The 20784-nt window shown below is 43.5% G+C and overlaps 1 protein-coding gene across 1 annotated transcript in view; it reads right to left on the bottom strand.

Moving 5' to 3' along the window:
• Positions 1-2366: 2366 nt before the first annotated feature.
• The window catches only part of INPP5D (inositol polyphosphate-5-phosphatase D), a 59946-nt gene continuing 41528 nt past the window's right edge, over positions 2367-20784 (bottom strand). Inside the window, exons 17-29 of the mRNA XM_060274655.1 lie at positions 19645-19753; positions 19189-19277; positions 18921-19002; positions 17518-17607; positions 17294-17407; positions 14920-15002; positions 11808-11895; positions 10372-10521; positions 6487-6583; positions 6076-6195; positions 5350-5601; positions 4206-4773; positions 2367-2935 (exon numbers count right to left, since the gene is read on the bottom strand). Of these exons, the coding sequence (XP_060130638.1) occupies positions 2933-2935; positions 4206-4773; positions 5350-5601; positions 6076-6195; positions 6487-6583; positions 10372-10521; positions 11808-11895; positions 14920-15002; positions 17294-17407; positions 17518-17607; positions 18921-19002; positions 19189-19277; positions 19645-19753 (1845 nt within the window). The 3' untranslated portion in view covers positions 2367-2932. The remainder of the gene's footprint in view (positions 2936-4205; positions 4774-5349; positions 5602-6075; positions 6196-6486; positions 6584-10371; positions 10522-11807; positions 11896-14919; positions 15003-17293; positions 17408-17517; positions 17608-18920; positions 19003-19188; positions 19278-19644; positions 19754-20784) is intronic.

The raw sequence follows: 20784 nt of genomic DNA, 5'->3' as shown, positions 1-20784 counted from the left end.
GCTACAGGGCTAGGTCTGGAGGATCCAAGGGCGTACCCACCACGGGGCAGGTTAGGGCAGCTGCCCTACTCTAGAAGCCAGCTGCCACCCCACAAGGGCGTACCCACCGCGGGGCAAGTGGGGGCCGCAGGCTGCCCCTCCCTAGAAGCAGGGCTGGTGGGCAGAGGCGGAGCACAGCCCGGCGGAGCGCGAGTTCGCCATTCCCGCCATGCCGCACCCTCCCTCCAGCTCCCCGTCACGCCCTCAGGCAAAGCCATGCACGGCGGGGAACCAGGGAGTGCGGCAGCGGGGCCTTCCTGCCCTGGCGAACTCCTGCCTTGCTGCCCCCTTTCCTGGCGCAGCGGCGGCTGCACTATTGCCGGCGCCTCCCCAGCTTTCCTCTCTGTGACAAAGGCGCCCGCCTTTGGCCAGGGTCTTTTCGATTGGGCCATCGCGAGGCAGCGGGAGGAGCTTGGCTCCGTCACCTGCCCGCATGCAAAACCGTGCAGGGGTCGGCAGTTGCTGAGAACAGGGTCGCAAGGAGAGAGGGGCGTCTGCGCGGTTCCAGATCTCTCTTTCTCTCTCTCTCTCAATCTCTCTCTCAATCTCCCAGCTGGAGGGAGGTCGCGCCACGGTGCGCTCTGTCGGGCTGTGCTCCGCCTCTGCCCATCAGCCCGGCGCCTCTGACTGCACTTTCCCCGCCCACTTTGTGGCCCCTCCCCTTCCGTGCCTTGGCCCCTCCCCTTGCCCCCCCCTAGTTTTGATCCTGGGTACGCCCATGGGAGGATCACCTGAATGATGTGGGATAAGAAAGAGGGACAGGAAACTGTCTTCCTGTGAATTTCATTGCATTGCATGCCTTAGGATGCAAGCCAATCCATTTCACAAAATGCTCCAGGGTTAGGTTTATGATGGTTAGCCAGATGCCTGTTGGAAATCCACAAGCAGGACCCAAGCACAAGAACATTCTCCCCCTCCTTTGGCTTCCAGCAACTGGCATGCAGAAGCATACTGCTTCCTACTGTAGAGGCATAGATAGCACAGCTATTGTAAGGGGAAGGGCTTATAGAGAACAGCCCCCCCCCCTCACCAGAAGCAGCCCATCTCCAAGCAGTCATGAAAGCGAAGGGGCGGATGAGGAAAGTCAGGAGACAGAAAGGGAGTGCCAGACCTCTGGCAACATCCAAGAGCCCCTGCTCCACAGGCAGGAAGAGAGGGAGAGGGAAAGAGAGGAGAGGAATCAGGCAGACCCATAGCTGCCAAGTTTTCCCTTTTCTCGCGAGGAAGCCTATTCAGCATAAGGGAATTTCCCTTTAAAAAAGGGATAACTTGGCAGCTATGGGCAGACCACAGACCCTTCCCCCCTCCCCGACACTGGAATTGAGGAGGAGGAGAAAAGGGAGGAGATTCACTGTCCCGAGGCTTTTATGTTGGTCCAAATCGCGGAAGGGGGCAGTGCCAGATTCTGATTTGGAATGAGGAGACATGAAACCAGTAGCTCGCTACACTGTAAATAATGCGCACTAATAAAGACTTCTGAAAGACAAGCATGTGGAAGGTTGTTACTCAGGAGTAGTCACAACAACCCTGACAGCTATCATAGCCTTTGATAATCCTCTCCTCCATGCTTCTGTTCCATCATCCAGCTTTTCTCAAGTTCAGCCAAGGAGAGAAAACAATTCATTTGGATAGAACATGGCAAGTGTGCTTCCCAGCACCCAAATAGTGCTACATCTGTATTTACTTACTTGATCATTCAGTATATTTTATATCCAACTTCTCTCCCATTGAAGAACCCAAGGCAATGCAGCCTGAGCACCCCGGTGGCAGCTGCAGACCCTTTATAATTATCGGCACATAAAAACAAATTATCATAATTTTTTATTTTAGCAACACATTTTAACAAAGTAGACATCAGAAACTGCACAATTTTATGACAAAGCTGTGTGCGAGAGTCTGAGAGAGACAAATACTGTAAAAAGAAACTAAACATTATAGCTGACATCATGTTCAATGAAGTCAGCATGTATCTAATGCCACTAAAACAACCAGGAAGACATTCTACTCTGCAGCAGAACTGTTAAAAATAATAATGCTAGTGGTCATTTTAATTTGCTTCACATTTGTACTTAAAAATGATATTTTAAAAAACCTCCACATTTTTTCCTACTTACTAATAAAAAAACCACGAGGACAGATCAGATTGCTAAGGCTCTTCTGGTATTAATACCTAGGAATCTTTCTGTTCCAAGTAAGGAGCCCCTTTATCGCAATCCATGCTACCCATCAAACTAATTGGAAGAAAAACTCGGTGGCAGATTACTATTAATAGATCTGCAGTTTCAAGGGACACACATACTACTAGAAAATCCATACTCTTTCTGCCCTAATCCTGTGAAAATACAAAGTTATAGCACTTTTGACAGCATTGTTTGCTCTTGTTTTTCCACACCACTGGGGGAGGAATGCCATGAAGCTCTGTCAATTTCAAGATGGTTCCTGCTGAGAAAGAATTGCCCTCATTCAGGTTTGAAATACAGTAACCTACAAGCTTGTGTATGCAGAGCACTTTTTGGATGTACTGTACCTAACTTGTGCTTTCCCCCTTTTCCCATCCTTAGTACCTTTTGTAACACAAATGTTCACAACTCCTTTGCTCTCAAAAGAATCACCAAAGCTGCAATGTAAAAAAATCTATTATTATTATTATTATTAATTTAACCATTACGGCATTTGCTGGTATCGGACATCTTCATGTATCTTAGTCTAAAGTAGTCTTGCATGATGTCTGAGGAGATGTGTACTGATATATAGAGATTATCTCTTTCAAAAATTTTAAAAGAATTCCAGGGGTTTGTGAACCAGACCAGAGGATATAGACATGAACTCTCGGAAATGTCCGTGCAGGTTCACTTCAGGACTCGTTTCAAGGTCTCATCTGTGAAGTTGCTGTTCACTGCAAAGACAAAAAGAACATCCACTCTTCATCTTACCTACAGAATATTTAAATAGCATTTACAGTGCCCAAAGGCAAGGAGCCTACATCTTAACCTAATTCTAAATGTTAAGCCAGTCCCTCCACCAAGACATTGTTTGCCTCAAGCAATATCTGTCTTGTAGATGATATTGGGAGCCATTGTTGGTGGATGCATTTTGCATTAAGTTACTGTTTGCTTTGCAAAAGCACTATCTGCATCTGCTCTGGTGATGCTCTTGTGTAATATCTCATCAGATATTGTATCTCTGCACAAAGGGACCCTTCAGCTCCTAAAGTTTTAAGCAGCCAACAAATACTTGACAGTTGTCTCTGGTGCCATTGAGGCATACAGCTAAAAAGTATTCTTCTTTATCTTCTTCCCAGACTGCCCACTACCCCAAAGCTACCAGTGCAGCAGAAGACCTGAAACTGATTAGCTTGCAATCAGGATCTTCTCTAAAATCAAGCAAAGGACCAACATCAGTACTTTAGCAAGGTGCATTATCTTGTCCCTAAACTCACTGCCTGTTACTACCAACATCTTTTTTCAAAATAAGTTTTAACCATTGTGTTTCCAATTATAAGTCTAATATTTGCATTATTAGTTTATTCACAACCCAAACCCACTTTGTTCCTTGGTGAAATGCTACGTGAAATGAAGGCACAGATAGGATTTTGAAGTGGTTTGGGTGAGTTTGGGTTTAGGGAACTGACTACTTTTAATGAAAGGGAAGGTGTTACACTGTTTTGATTGTAATTATTGGTATGGTTTTAATAGGATTTATATATGCATATAGTTTTACTTCTATCAACTTTTTTCATGATAACCCCCCCGTTTTTAGTTACCTGTAAGCCACCTTGAGTCCTGACATAGAAAAAGGCAGGATAAATATATAATAATTATTATAAAGTCACTAAAAATGCAAACATTGGCGGTAAATGAGAGTCAAACCTTTTGGTTCTGTGTGGCCTTACAGCAAAAGTAACCACCAAAGCACGGCAGCATCCTGCCCCAATTAAAATTTGGCCCCAAAACTTCAGCAGGCTGTTGAAGCACATTTTCAACAAATGGTAAGTCCCCTTCACTACAATGATACAACACACAGCAACAAAAAGCAAAGACAGTAGCTCAGCGGCAGAGCACCTGCTTGTTATGCAAAAAGCTCCAGGTTCAGCCCACAGCATCTTCATGTAGGGCTGGGGAAAATCTCTGCCTGAACCACTTCCTGCAGTCCTATCTTAAACGTACCGGCATCGTTGTCTGGCTTACAGTTCCATTGTCATTTTGGTGCTTTCTGTGGTGTGGAAGTTCTGAGCTGTCTCGATAATCTTTTCCCTTGGTGTTCTGCATGTCAAGCACCACTTGACTCTTGGATGGAAGAGGTGGTTTGCTGTGTCCTACTTCAGACCTTGAGAATTTGACAGGTTTCTTGAATGGTGGCACTAGGGGGTCTAAGTTGGAACAGGGCTTCTGCTTGCCACAAGTCTTTTCAGGCACTGCAGTCTTTCCCTCGGATTGGTTGGAATAGGTGTGACAACGAACTCTGGATGCAGGGACTGGGAAGGGTGGGGAGGACTGCTGCTTGTACGCAGATTTGCTACTGTCAGGCTCCGGTAACTTGGGGAAAGGGAAGGTCTGGTCAGGGATATGTGGGAGCTCTTTTCGAGACATCTTGGAGAATTCCTGCTCTCTCTTGGACGGCACTCTGTCCTTGGATTTTGCAAAGTCATACAGGGGGTTATCAATCATCTCTGGTTTAGGATACACTTCATCTGGTAGAAATGGCTCTACCATGCTTTTCCTCACCTCGGCATATCTGCAATGGGAAAGGAGTGGGGGGAAATATCAAAGGGAAAGCAAGGACAGGTTAAACAAAATTAATTAAAATGGGGGGGGAAGTAATCAAAATGACTGTGATAAAATACATGAGAATAAAATGCTGGTGAAGACTGAACTTTATACAATGGCAGTGGTATTAAAAACCTGTTCACCACCATGACAGTGCTCAGATTTTAAAAAGTGCCTTCAGCTGGGCTGGAAATGATTTGTTGAAATTAGATGTACCAACTATGCACTCCAGAGAAGTTATTGTGTCTGCCTACCAGGAAGGTGGTGATGCGGGTGGCACCTCACTTAGTATTTTCTAGTTTCTATGATTCACGGGTGGAGAATCTGATGTCCTCGAAATGTTGGACTACAGCTCCCTTTAGCCGCAGGAAGCATAGCCAGTTGTCTGGAATGATCGGAACAACTGGAGTGTCACAGGTTCCCAATCTTTGTTAACACCTGCCGCCTACAACCCAGTAAATCTCTCAAACGCTGATGAATTACTCTGCTAAAGAGCAGGTGAATGAGGAATTAGAACATTTCTAGAGGGTGTGCAAAAACTCACACTTGATCCTTTCGATGAGTTGTAGACTGAGTGGGTGCTCTTGGAGATCCGGGTGACTGGGTGGAAGGTGTGGTGGGAGACTCTAGTCCCATCAGACAAGTACTGTCTTTGGGTTGTAGGTCATAGTTCCATGCAACAGGCAATTGGTCTGGTGAAGGAATCTGCTTAAGTTGGCCTGTTGCAGGGAATTGTTGAGAGGCAGCCGCCATCCGTAAGTAGCTGGGATTATTGATATCTGTGGCCACTGTACTTCTGAGGAGAAAGAGTTGCGGAAGACAGAAAATCAGTCAGGACCGTAGAATACAGAGTTAGAGAAGCGAAACCCAACCCTTAGCATAGAATATCAGTAGCTGGGAAGTGCAGCTGGGCATGTTGCGCTCATGTTCAGTTTATAAGCTTCTCACAAACATCTGGCTGGCCACTGGGAGAACAGGATGCTGGACTAGATGGGCCACTGGCCTGATCCAGCAGGCTTGTCTTGTGTTCTTAATAACAAAGTTAGAGAAGCAAGGTTTTCATCTAGAGCAGCTTTTTCCAACCTGGTGCTCTCCAGATGTTTTGAACGCAGCTGCCTATCAGCCCCAGCCACCACAGCCAATGGTGAGGGATGGTGGGAGTTGATAGTCTAGCAACATTTGGAGGCTGCCTGCATTTCCAGGCTTTTCTTCTAAGCAGGAAAAATTCTTTAGTGCATACAGCAAAGCAAACTAAGGTAAAAATCACTACCGCAAAAGATCAGTCTTGCTCGGTTCATCTAGAGAAGCTGTCGCCGTTCCTCGATAGCGGGCAATAGCTGCTGCTTCTTTGGCCATTATGTGAGTAGATTTTCTGTTGGAACAAGGCTCCCTTTCAGGGGAAGGCAGTGCATTAGAAGGTTCCATAATCTGATAATTTTCAAACATAATGGTAGCATTTTCTCCATTCAGCCATTTCTCACATCTGTTACTTTATTTGGAGATAGTTTTCGATGCTCTTATTATATTTTCTTGGTGTGCTGGGGAATAATACATGTAAACAACTTTCTTGTTTATTCTGCAATGCACACCACCTCTGGCAGATCCAGATCTGCCTGAGGGCACGTCACCAGCCAACATGTCAGTCATCTTTGCACACATAAATTAACTGCCTATATCCTACCTATTCACCGGCTCCCACTCCTTGGCATAGTCTACACAGCTCGAGACCCTCACTGGTTTCTGGCCAGCAGCCTCATCCCGTTCAATCTTCACAAAGTCTAGAGGAAAGACACAAAAGAAATAACAGTGCTTAGGGCTTCAGTACAAGTTTGTAACATTTAGGTTCTAAATTGAAATACTTTATTGTCACTTGTACAATTGCATACAGTGAGATTACACGAGCACACCCCCTCAGCTCTCTTAGGCTTAATTCCCCTCATTTACCCACCACCCACCAAACCCGAAAGTCAGTTGCCCTGTTGTTATCTTTTCACTCAGCAGCCTAACAGCCCATGGATAGAAGCTGTTCTTTACCTTGTTGATTCTACTAATCATGCTTCTATATATTCTGCCCAAGGGCAGGAGATCAAGAAAGTGCCGGCCAGGGTGTGAATCATTCCTGAGAATTTTCCTCACTCTCCTGAGGCAACGTTCTTCCGCGATGTCATCCAGCAGATTCACAGGACAGCCCATAATATCTTGTGGTGTATTCACCACCCTCTGTAGGCATTTCCTATCCGTTGATGTCAAACCAGCATACCACACTGTGATGCAGTATGAAAGGACACTTTCTATTGTGGACTGGTAGAAGGAGATCATCAAAAGTTGATTGACATTGTTCTTTCGCAATACTCTTGTATTGATTTTCCAAGTACGGTCTTCACTGAGATAAAGTCCTAGGAATTTAAAGGAAGAGACTCTCTCCACACAGCCCTCCCCGATGTACAGCGGGGCTAGTTCTCCTCTCTTCCTCCGAAAGTCCAACACCATCTCCTTTGTCTTGCTGATATTAAGGTACAAGTTGTTCCCTAGGCACCATGTAGATATTTTTTGGACCTCCCCTCTATATGCTGATTTGCCTCCACCTGTTATTAAACCCATTATGGTGGTATCATCTGCAAACTTAATAATTGCAGTAGACGGGTCAGATGATACACAATCGTGTGTATACAATGAATACAGGTAGGGACTTAGCACACATCCCTGTGGTGTGCCAGTGCTGATTTTTAAGGAATTAGATGTTACATGTCCAATCGTCACTGTTTGTGTCCGATCTATCAGAAAGTCTTTAATCTAGTCAAAGATGGTAGAAGAAAGCTTCATGTCAGTCAGCTTTTTAATGAGGATGTCCGGAAGGATGGTATTAAAAGCCGAGCTATAATCAATAAACAACATCCTGACATAGTTCTCCGGTTTCTCTAGATGACTTGCTGCAAGATGAAAGGCGGTAGCTATTGCATCATCTGTAGACCTATTTCTTCTACAGTGGTACCTCGGTTTACGAACACCTCGGTTTACGAACTTTCGGTTTACGAACTATCCTAACCCGGAAGTTAGTAAACCGAGGTGCCGGAGGTCTACTGAGCGTCCGATGCCTTTGGGGAGGCCGGGCCTTCGCTCCGATGCCTCCTGGAGGCCTGCAGCGAAGGCCCGGCCTCCCCGAAGGCATCGGAGCAAAGGCCAAACCTCCCCAAAGGCATCGGAGCGTTGGATACCTTCGGGGAGGCTGGGCTTCGCTCCGATGCCTTTGCGGAGGCCGGGGAGCGTTTCCGCGACTGGGCTGCAGCCACGAAAGCGGTCCCCGGCCTCCACAAAGGCATCGGAGCAAAGCCCCAGCCTCCGGAAGGCATCGGAGCCGGGACTTCGCTCCGATGCCTTTGCGGAGGCCAGGGAGCCGCGAAAGCGGTCCCTGGCCTCCGCAAAGGCATCGGAGCGAAGTCCCGGCTCCGATGCCTTCCGGAGGCCGAGGAGCGTTTCCGCGACTGGGCTGTGCAGCCGCGAAAGCAGTCCCCGGCAACCGGAAGCCGGGGATCGCTTTCGCGGCTGCACAGCCCAGTCGCGGAAACGCTCCCCGGCCTCCGGAAGGCATCGGAGCCGGGACTTTGCTCCGATGCCTTCCAGAGGCCAGGGAGCGTTTCCGATGCCTTCCGGAGGCTGGGGCTTTGCTCCGATGCCTTTGTGGAGGCCGGGGACCGCTTTCGCGGCTGCAGCCCAGTCGCGGAAACGCTCCCCGGCCTCCGCAAAGGCATCGGAGCAAAGCGGTTAATCCGTTGTAGGGGGTGTTTTTCCTCGTCTAGAACGGATTAATCAACTTCCCATTACTTTCAATGGGAAAGTTCACTTCGGTTTACGAACACTTCGGTTTATGAACAGACTTCTGGAACCAATTGTGTTCGTAAACCGAGGTTCCACTGTATAGGCAAACTGATGTTCATCAAAGTCCGGTGGAAAGCAGGTTCTAAGGTGTTGAAGGACCAGTCTTTCGAAGCATTTCATCACTACAGATGTTAATGCAATAGGTCTGTAGTCATTCAGGCAGGTAACTGCCGTTTTCTTCGGAACTGGGACAATAGTAGCTGCTTTTAAGCATGATGGAACACACGCCGTTTGCAGGGAGATGTTAAAAATCCTTGTCAGGACCCCTGCTAGTTGATCAGCACAATTTTTGACCACTATCCCCAGCACTCCATCTGGGCCAGCTGTTTTACTGGGATTCACTGCCTTCAATGCAGCTTTCACTTGATGATCATATAGAATGAGTGGCTGAGAGTTTGAAGGCTGGTAGGCAGGAGCTAAAGTGTTCAATCTTTTAACCTCGCAGCGAGCAAAGAAGATGTTCAGCTCCTCTGCCATCGAATCATCAGCCTTAACCATGTTCCTCGTATTGCCCTTGTAGTTGGTTAGGTGCTGCAGTCCTTGCCACACTTGTTCCATGTTGTTATCAGCTAAATAATTTTCCACCTTACGCTTATATTGTTGTTTTGCTGCCTTAATGCCTTTTTTGAGATTTGTTCTCACCTCTCTGTATATGTCTATATTCCCTGTCTTAAAGGCAGAATCCCGGGTTTTCAGGAGTGTTCTTACCTACCAATATATAGCCACCCCTCCCTTGTGTACTGTGATGCCAATGACAAGCCCCTGCTCAACCACCCCAGTACATGCCTGATATTAATTTTTTTTAAAGCCCATGACATGGTTGCTAGTCACATCATTCATATAATATGGAGTGAAAATAAAGCAGAAGCATGTGAAATCTATTTTGCTGACCGTCAGGTAGAGGGCTCCCTCTCGCTGTTCATCTGGTTGGAAGCAGGAAAGAAGAGCTATAACTGTATTCCGTAGATCTCCTGTATATTTGTTTATACCACAGTGTGGGGGCGGGAATTACTTTTCAACCACAAAAGCCACAGTGGTTTGCTTTTTTTAATGCTTAAACACTCCATTATCAGAGTCCATCTTCAGGATCTTCACAATATGGCTTCTTCACACACTGATACTCTCCTTACAAGGAGAATACCTTCACACAGGAAAACTTATCTCCTTTTATATATATATATATCAAAATATATAAAGGGCAACGTGAGATTCTCCCCTGCCACGTATAAGCGATTTTAGCAGAGAAAGACTCATGCTACCCCTCACATATTTTCTGCTTATGGATGTAACAGACAAACAATGGTTTGCCATTTTGTGAATGAACCTTGGATTCATGGCCTCCCCAATCCCGCCTCCTCTGCTGGTGCAGCTATGAGAAGAAGATCAGAACCATTCACTTCATTATTTTTTCAACTAACTGTTGCTTTGCAGTATGTCTGAACTCAGAAAAATTGTGGTTAGGCTTAACTATGGATTACCAAAACAAGTCAACTTCAAGCTGTGGTTTATGAAGCTGGTTTATTTTAATAAAACCTTAGTTAAGATTAGCCACTGTTTAAGGTTTGGGCATAACACTAAACTATGGTTAACTGAAAATGAAGTGAAAGCTGATCTTCTTGCAGACAGGCTGAAACAGGAGAAGGGGGAGCCCTTGGGCCCATTGTTTGTTCATGTAACTTGCCTTACTTACCATATAGTTTTTCTCTCTGTTTTCCTTCAGATGTTTGCAGCTTGAATTCGCCTTGGAAGATGCCTGTCTTTTCCCCATGGTGTGTTAGCATAGTTTGGATTGGGACTTGGGATTCTGTAGCTCCACTTCGAAGGGCAATGCAGCCTTCACCTAGAGAAAGACAAAGGAGGAATGTATTTCTTTATGGAACTGCGGCAGACAGAATTGTACTGGCAAAAAACTGGAAATCTGACAAAATACCAGAATTAGTAGAATAGAGAACAAAGATGTTAGAATTTGCAGAGATGGTGCAATTAATAGCATCAATCAGAGGATGTTCCAATCAAGCAATTAAGAAAGAGTGGAATTGTGTTAAGGAATACATGGTGAAAGTGGGTGCTAGAGCCTGAAAATTAATATGGTATAACTTAATAGCTGCAAGGTAACACGAAATTTGGTAGGAATGATAGGATAAATAAATGAATAAATAAATAAATACAGTGAACAACACAACAATTATAAATAGTACAGTAGGTAAAAGAAGATCGGACACGGATAGAGGGAAGCGTGAGGGATGGGAGGGGGGAAGGGGGAAAGGTTATTATTTTCTTTAGGTTTATTTGAATACAGTCATACCTTGGTTTAAGTAGGCTTCAGTTTGAGTACTTTTAGTTTAAGTACTCTGCAGACCCGTCTGGAATGGATTAATCCACTTTCCATTACTTTCAATGGGAAAGTTCGCTTCAGGTTAAGTTCGCTTCAGGTTAAGTACAGACGTCCGGAACCAATTACACTCATACCTCGGGTTAAGTACGCTTCAGGTTGAGTACTCCGCGGACCCGTCTGGAATGGATTAATCCACTTTCCATTACTTTCAATGGGAAAGTTCGCTTCAGGTTAAGTACGCTTCAGTTTAAGTACTCCGCGGACCATCTGGAATGGATTAATCCACTTTCCATTACTGTCAATGGGAAAGTTCGCTTCAGGTTAAGTAGGCGCTTCAGGTTAAGTACAGACTTCCGGAACCAATTGTGTACTTAAACCGAGGTACCACTGTATATGGAATATATAGTGTTCGTTTTGAACTGTTGGTTTCCCTCCCTCTTGTTTTGTTTTGTAATACTTAAATGTTTAAATAAAGCTTTAAAAAAGAAAAAGAAAGACAAGGGAACAGATAATGCCAGAAGGACAGGTTTGCACAGGCAACTTGTTGGAGGGAGATTGGATAAATCCATAGTGATTATGTTCCTTGTGTAAAGAACCATAATCCTCAGCAATACTTAAAATTACATTTTTTAAATATATGCTGTTGTAAAATGTTGCTATCGTAGAAAAGAGATCCTAGAAATCTAGAAATTCATACACACATTTTCTCCCACACATTAAACAACTTTGGGGGGAGGGGGAAATGTAAGGAGAGGTTGACTCATGTATAAGCTATAGAGGCAAAGTCTTACCATAGGATTCATCACTATCTGATGATTTAATGCTGATCAGAATGTGCTGGTCTAGCAGGTACTCTGGATCTGAAATAATTGGAGTCAGCTGCAAGAGAAAGCTCAGAAAGGTCAGTAATACCAGAGAGGTGACTGTATATACAATATCTATCCCAGAAAGTAGCACATTTCCCTTACCAATGCAGTTGTGTTAAAGTTAGCATCTGTAGTCAGTCAAAGCTTATGCCATCAAAGCTCAGAGTACTACAGGACTCTTTGCTATGGTTTTCGTTTACCCTTTTGGAAATTGTGATTAAAGTTGCTATTCTACTTGCGCTTTCATAGGAGTGAGTCCTATTGTGATCAGGGGATTTACTGTCAAGAAACAATATTCAGGATCTTAGCCTAAGGGTAATATCAGAGCTGCTTTTGAATTCCAGTGTTACAATTTTTTACTTGCTGAACAAAAATTACAATGACTGAAGGATCTACACTTGATGGGGCGTTGTAGCCAGTCCTGGATCTCCAATTACTACATTTAGATAACATACATGTTTTCCGATACGTTCATATGTTGCATTTTAGGTGTACATGGTTATAAATGTACACCTAAAAATATGGGATGTGAAGCAGCCCTCAGAGAAAGGAATGGTGGAAATCCTGTAAGGTATAGAGCTAGTGCAGTGGGAAAGAGACAAAGCTGGAAGTCCCCAGTCTGAGCCTTGCCTCTGTGAGATGAAGTCACAAGGTAGAGATGTCAGGAAAAAGGTGTCTTCTCTATTGTCTTTTCAGCACCTGCTGAAGACGTTCCTTCTAAACAAGGACAAGCCTTCTAAAATATTTATCCCAATTGATTTCTTTTGGATTTGAGTAGCTTTTATGTATGTGCAGCTATTGCTTCAAACTGCTTTTATTTTTATATTTGTTTTTAACTGATTTTATATGTGCAATTCTTTTAGCTTTTTTATCTATGCAACTATTATACATGCTATGTAACCCTAATCTTCATAGGAAGTGATTTAATAATAAATAAATAAAAATAATGAAATAAAAATTAACTAAGTTATGTGATGTGCTTTGAACATTAAAACACACTATATAAATGCTAAGCAAATGTATTAGCGTATCTCTGTCTGCCTTCTAAGAAACCACTGGTACGATTCTTTCTGACATTAATGACTTAGGGTGATTTGTATGTGCACTTCTGATATCACAACTCTAAAGCAATTGTAAGTTACAATTTAACATTTTCAATGAGACACAGTTAATGCTGTGATAAAATAATGTTAGAATTTCCCTGATGATATTACAACACATGTATCAGCAAAGGTAGAAACAAATATTTCAGTTGATCAACAATGGTTTTCAAGGAAGAAATCCCTGTTATTTGAAGTCACATCATATAATCTCTTTCATCTTGTAGCTGCCTTAATATATTATTCAGGTTTTTAGAACATCTGGTTACAAATATGGGTTCTGTATCTGAAAGCGATGCCCAACTCCAGTTTCTGAACTGAAAATCTGTGAAGATGAGACCATGTATGGCCATCACAGGGTGTCATTATAATAAAATAATATAATAATATAATAAGTAGAAGGGAGAATCAGCCATAAGGTCTTGTCCCTTCTTATGCTTGTTATGTAGGAGTCTGGAATGTAACACATCATGAACGGCTAACTGGGGCTACTAGATTTCTCTTGGCAGCCCTTAGCTGCAAGTCCTTTTAAGGACACCAGCTGGAATGTCATTTCAACATGTTCTTCCAAACTATTTAATTACTCATATGTTCATTTAGTCCCATGGACTGCAAGAGTCCCATGGACTGCAAGAAGATAAGATCAAACCTATCCATTCTGAAGGAAATCAGCCCTGAGTGCTCACTGGAAGGACAGGTCGTGTAGCTGAGGCTCCAATACTTTGGCCACCTCATGAGAAGAGAAGACTCCCTGGAAAAGACCCTGATGTTGGGAAAGATTGAGGGCACTAGGAGAAGGGGACAACAGAGGACGAGATGGTTGGACAGTGTTCTCGAAGCTACGAACATGAGTTTGACCAAACTGCGGGAGGCAGTGGAAGACAGGAGGTGCCTGGCGTGCTATGGTCCATGGGGTCACGAAGAGTCGGACACGACTAAATGACTAAACAACAATGTTCGTTTAGTATAAGTATTTGGAGCAGGGCCCCTAAGAAACCATTCTATAGCCTATCTAGAAGAGAGGGAAATTTTCAAAAATTGGGGAGTCTGAGCTTTTGATTATGTGGAATCATAAAATGTTAGTGTTAGAATGGATCTGCCCTGTGGGTTGTTGAAGAAGATCTAGAAGTTTTTCTCCCAAGTAGGACCATAGCTGTCAAGTTCTCCCTTTTTTTAAGGGAAATTCCATTATGCTGAATAGGCTTCCTCGTGAGAAAAGGGAAAACTTGACAGCTATTAATAGGACTCCTGTTTTGGGGAAACTGTATTTTCACAGCAGTCAAATCTCAAAATGCTGGTGCAAGGAAAATACAGCTTTCACCCCAACCCTGTCATCCCTACACTTAAGACGCACTGGGAAGTGATCATCAAGAGTGACTCATGACATAAAAATATCTCTCCCACATGATTTCATGATTGTGTGTTAATTTCATTTATGTAACTTTATTGTGTACCTTGTTGTACCTTTTATTTCAATATACCCTCCATCTGGCCCTGCAATCTTAAGAGGCAAAATGCTTCCCTGCTGTAGCACTCAAGCAATGGGGAGGGTGCTTGCTGAACTAACAAAAGTGGTGGTATACATTCAGCAAAATGACCTTGTAATTTTGAGGATTTCCCCCCCTAATTATTTTTTAAACCTCCTGTGCACCTCCTCCTCTGTTGCTGAATGTTAAAAAAGAATTTGGTCAATTCCGCTTCCCTGCTGTTCAGCAGCAGGGAAGTGAAACTGACACAAACATTTCCGTGCAGCAAGATGATTCCCTTGTCTGTATATTGAGTAGCACAATCAGAGACATGTGGAAGGATTGTACAAGCAACAATGGTGACCGAGGATGAACTTTGCACAATCTTTTGTGCTTTTATATAAACTGTAGCAAAGCTACAGATGGAAGACTTTTGTTTAAAAAAAAGCATAAAACATACTGCAAGGCTACCTTAGGAAGGGCTTCAACAAACTTCACCACCAGTTCGCCTTCATTTCCTTCCTCATTTTCTCCCTCCTGGCTCTTTACAAAGCCTGCAAAAGTGTTAGAAAAGAAAATCATTTGCCAGCTGAGAAATGCACAACAAGCACACACATTTGCAAAACTAAAATAAAAAAAACTTGGCAGCAAATGGAAACTGCTAATTATTCTGCTTTCCGGACACAAAAATGGGAAACATTTGTGTGTACAAGAATCTGATTCTATCAGAATGTTTGCAAAGTCCATTTATTAAATGAGTCCACTGAATGACCTTACTATCTTGCCTTTTTATTATTTCCTTCCATTTTAAAAAAGGTGTTAGAAGTCTCAGTGCATGCGTGGACAAGAGGATAAGGAGAACATAACAGCTCTTCCTACGCCACTCAAGATAGCACATTTTTGAAATTCTAATTTAAGATTCCTAACACATGGTTTCCATAGAAATGTATGCAAATCTCTGTATATTCCCCCCAATTTTTTTGTGTGGAGCTGGATTAATCGATCTCTGTGACATGTGAATAAGAGTACAGTAGAAGCATGCTATTTTTCTTTGCAGAGGAAAGAATAGTCAACAGACTTTGGGCATGTACTCTCTCACTGCATAAATGGCTCAGATTCAGGAATTCATACAATTTCCAGCATTGATGTACAGTTCTGCTTACAAAACAAACAAAATGATTGTCTCCCAAGGCATCAACTGTTTTTATTGGCTGCAATTCACAATCCGATTAAGCTGCAGCATTCCAATTTAAGTTCTGATAAAATACAAGGCAATTCTCCCAATCTTGGGAGAATCCATTTACATGGCTACCCCTAATATTTTCTGCCCAAGTTGCTCTGCGATTGTGACAAAGGAGGCTCTGAATTGCTTGTCATGAAGATAGAAAACTGATTTTGCATGCCACTGCAAGCCTTCCAATTTAAGGTAGAGAGGTTTTGTGCAAAGACTATGCAATCTGGAGACAAGAAAAGCAAAAAATGACTTTTTTTCTCTCTCTCATACACATATGAGAGAGAGAGAGAGAGAGAGAGAGAGAGAGAGAGAGAGAGAACAAGTTCATTCTCCTACAGTGAATATAGTCATACCACCAAATGCTGCGTACTACTATTGTACAACACAGAATTAGGTTAGGACTAGAAATGACATCTGTTGACTGCACTATGCTACCTTGAATGGGTTCAAAAACTTGGTATATGTCCAATATAACATAGCAATGATGGGCTACATCCACATCACATTTCCTTCCAAGCTCAGAGCAGCATGCATAGTATTTCCCCCTCTCTTCTTAACCCTCACAATAACTGTGTGGTAAGTTCCAGAGCATGGTTTGAAGGTGCATGATACAGCAACCTTGTTGAAGCTAAGTAGGTCTGGGGAGTGCCAGAATGGGAGGCAAGCCTCTGAGAGCTCTATATGTTATACCATAGAACAGGCATAGGCAACCTTGGCTCTCCAGATGTTTTGGAACTACAACTCCCATGATCCCTAGCTAACAGGGCCAGTGGTCAGGGATCATGGGAGTTGTAGTTCCAAAACATCTGGAGAGCCAAGGTTGCCTATGCCTGCCATAGAAGGTGATAAATAAATTAAAATATGTGATTTATGGAGAAATATAGGGATTTGCCATGCAGCAGCAGCAGACTAAATTGCAGGGTCTATGCCTAGTCTCAGTTGCCTGGCTGGCTTGTGCCCTTTGGATAACAGAATTGTAGGGCTTTTTTTAAAGGTATACTGCAGGGGTCCCCAAACTAAGGCCCGGGGGCCGGATGTGGCCCAACTGCCTTCTCAATCCGGCCCGCGGACAGTCCAGGAATCAGCATGTTTTTACATGAGTAGAATGTGTCCTTTTATTTAAAATGCATTTCTGGATTATTTGTGGGGCCTGCCTGGTATTTCTACATGAGTAGAATGTACTCCTTTTATTTAAAATGCATCTCTGGGTTATTTGTGGGGCATAGGAATTAGTTCATATATTTTTTTCAAAATATAGTCCGGCCCCCCACAAGGTCTGAGGGACAGTGGACTGGCCCCCTGCTGAAAAAGTTTGCTGACCCCTGGTATACTGTATGTAGGAAACAGAAGCGATAATAAGAGAAACAGCCCTGATGATGAAATTTTATGGGAAAGCAACAAATAAAAATTGGCAAAATACAGCAGTTAAGACCGAAGAGTTACTACAACAAAGAAGGAAGTCTTTCAAAAGACAAATTCAGATTCTCTCTCTCTGTCTCCCCGCTTTTGAGTTTGTCAATAGCCCCCCTTCTGCAAAATTGTCCCTTCTTGATAACCTAAACATCATTAGAGCTTCTGTATAATAAAGACAAAAGGTGGAAGAAACACTACTTTCTAGGCAGCTGGAGTAGAACTCAATGTAGAATTTTGTCTGAGACTTCGTCTTAAGGGTGGCACTGCAGCGCAGGAATTCAATCTGTCCCAGGGAATCTGTGTACTTATCATCTGGAGAAAGGAGGACACATGTTCAGGTTAAAGATAATAGCTTTTAAGCAATGAATGAGATTATTTTCTACTAATTAAGGGCAGGGAAAGCTTGCATTGCATTTGCTTACCATTCTTTGAGACGAACTGAGAGGTGACAGCAACCTCAAATGTAGCAAAGACAGGACTGTGATCACTTGTCATGATGTCACTGGTGCATCCTAAGAGGAAAGTCAAATTCTAAGCCTCTGTTTTTCTTGGTCTCCCAAGGATGGAGAGAATAAAGCAATTGTCTGTCCTATACTCAGAGTCAGTGGTGTCGCAACTGGGGGGGGGGTGCGCTCCCGGTGCCACGTCTCCCGGGGTGACAAAGTGGCGCCCCACCACAGCCATCAGGCAGCCGCATGTGGAGGATCCTCTGTTTGTGGCTGTAGCCACAAGCAGAGGATCCTGGCACTGTCCATACGGCATTGGAGCGGCGCTGCCGGCAAACCACTACGTAGCGCGCAGGTGCGGCATCACTATGTATGGAGCATGTGTCGTACGTAGCGATGCCCCGTCCCCAGGTGCACGTCATGTTTGCCGCTCCGGGTGCCCGAGCGGCTTCCTCTGCCACTGCTCAGAGTTATTTATGGAAACAAGAAGCCCCATCTTTTCAAGGGGGTTGTGTACTAGATGGATCAGTCCAGATGGATCAGTCCATCTAGTACACAAAGGTTTTCTGACAAAAGGCTTTGGACATGGTTACTTGAAACACCACATATTCCTGAACAAATCAGGCCAGGTGAGCCTTGGGTACCTTCTTCAGATTTCGCCCCTCTCTGAAATAAGATAGGTTGTGGTGGCCAATTGTGGGGCCTTCTCTGTTTTGGCACTACACATTTGGAATCCCTTCCCTAGAGAGCTTTATCTTACACCCATTTTAATCTTCCTGTCATCACCAGGTCAAAATTACCTCAGAATGAGTGTTTGCTGTAGAACTATAATTTTACGGCATTTCATGTTATAGTTTGCTATGTATCATGATTTTGGTTAAAATATTTCCTAACTGTGATTTTATTTTATGTGCATCGTTTTGGTAAGACTGACAGCATTTGCCGAAGAGCTGCTTATAAGCATTTGATTTGGGTTTGTTTGTCTTTTAAATGTATTTTTAATGTGTTCCCAGAGGCCAGAACTGGGAGCCGGGATTAAAAAACACTAAACCACCAGCAGCCCTTTAATGTTACACAGCTTTTGACTCATGGAAAATGGGATATTCTACAGGTTACTGGCGGTAGTGAGGTTCTTCCTGCTTAGTGACAGCAGGCTAAGGAGGTGTTCTAACATCTGCAAGGTGCATTCCCAGTTATCACACAGTTGATTCTCTCCCCACTACACATCCAAGTTTTAGGAGCAAGCATTCCAAGCCAGAAACGACAGGGTGCATCCGTTGCTGAGAACTTGGCAGCGAAAGGCAATGCTACAGATTCAGCTCTGAATCATTTCCGTTTGAACCAGCTTTGCTGCTATTCCCAATCTGTTCTCTACCCACCATAAGATTGACACACCACATGCACCAGGGGATATGATTTCCAGAGCACTCGATCACACCAGGATGGCAAATTGTATTTCACCTGCAAATAAAAGGAGAATCAATACCGAGGACACATCACTCCATAAGAAGGAAAGCTCTGGTGCCAAAAAGCCAGCAGCTTGTTCCCAATTAAGAGTTCTTTCATGGCGCAATCTGTAGAAAGAGGAGCAGTTCTGGCAACAGACACCATTTGAAGCATCGTAATATGCTGGAAGATATGGCATACCCCTGTTGCTTTCTGCTTGGTGTAGACATAATGCTCCCGGGTGTTCCTTTCAAAGCGATAGGTTGGGGCAAATGTTATTTCTTCCTCCTCTGAAAGAGACAGGTGGCTAGTTATTGTTTTAACCAAAACCTGGGTACACACGTCAAAGCACATCATGCAGGTTACTTCAAATCAATGTATGGGGCAACTCCTAGAACACAGTTAGCTGTTAGTATATGGTCTTCTCACCATATGGATCGGGCAATTTTCTTAATGCAAAGAAATCAATTGCATTGCAAAGGGAAAAAAGGATCGTCGCAAACAAAACATTTACCACATGTATCAGTTTCTATACAGAGCAATTTAAAGCAGGTAATCAATCTCTCTACTGAGATTACTCTCTCAGTGATTACACCTTTGGAAGTGTGTTTTTCAATGGCAGAGTAAAAAAGGGCAAAGGAATAGAACAGAACTTACCAAACTGCAGAAACACCTTTTGATCCCTCTTTTCAATGAGAAGCTGGTCGTAAGGTAGTAGCTCTGTGTACTGCATCTGTTTGATCTTATGGACGATATTGTCTGCTTCCTGATAACAAGGAAATGTCATAATGGCAGTTGTACCACTCTCTTTTCTTAAAAACAAAACAAAAAAACCTTCCTGGTTAATAAATAGCACACTAGCGTCTGAGGCCACAAAAATCTGTTACTGAGGGCCCAACTACATCTGATACGCAACTGGATCTCCTGGCACTTTGATTCTCAAAACTGATGGATAGCAGCAGTACATTTCCAATCCAATTTACATACATTTTTCAAAGTTGCTGCAAGGGCTGAGAGCAACTTGGAACAGGAGTGATTTAGATCAGGAAAATGGCATGAGGAAAAGAGGATTTTAAAGGGATTTTTTTTTATAAAAAAAAGGAATTTCAAAAGCCACCCCGAAGTGTTCCTGCTCTGATTCCATTTGAAGCTTCCTGTAGCAAGTTTTAAATAACAAACTAAGAACCTATCAGTTTCCCCCTGCATTTTGTGTAGTTCCTATCCTTAGTTGCAAATACACTATCAAAAATGTTATCACCCTGGAATAGAGTTCAATTGGGCTTACGCCTGGGAAAGTGGATATAGGATTTCAGCCCTCAGGTGTTTAGTTTCCTAGGACCAAAATGTATTTGCTATATTGATCTCTTGATTACACGGCACCCAGTATCAGCACCCCATTACTCCTATCATAACACCCCTAACCATCCATTGGTGCTTTCCCACATATCCCTAACAGTCTTCTTCCATCTTTTTCTTCCTGCTTGGTTACTCAGCAGCTGCAAAGAGCCATGCTTTCCTTTAGGCTCCATGATACTTGCTTGCTTCAACTTCAGTAGCAACCACATATCCAGAGAAAACACAAGTCTGATTATTGGAAGAACAGGTTTCACCCAAGCTCAAGCTGGGGTGTGGTGTGTGAGCAAAATGTATGGAGAATTATTCTAATGTAGGTTCATCACTAAAATCATGAATGTCTGCATGAACCCTAAGAGTGTGACCTAATTCGAATCTCATCCCGCCGAAAAACTCATTAGGTGACAGGGATTCTCTCAGTTTCAGACCTTTGCTTGCTATATC

The sequence above is a fragment of the Zootoca vivipara genome, chromosome 5 (genome assembly GCF_963506605.1).
Source record: "Zootoca vivipara chromosome 5, rZooViv1.1, whole genome shotgun sequence".
Taxonomy (NCBI): domain Eukaryota; kingdom Metazoa; phylum Chordata; class Lepidosauria; order Squamata; family Lacertidae; genus Zootoca; species Zootoca vivipara.
Note: the sequence above shows the minus strand (reverse complement) of the source record. Positions and strands in the feature narration are given on the sequence as shown.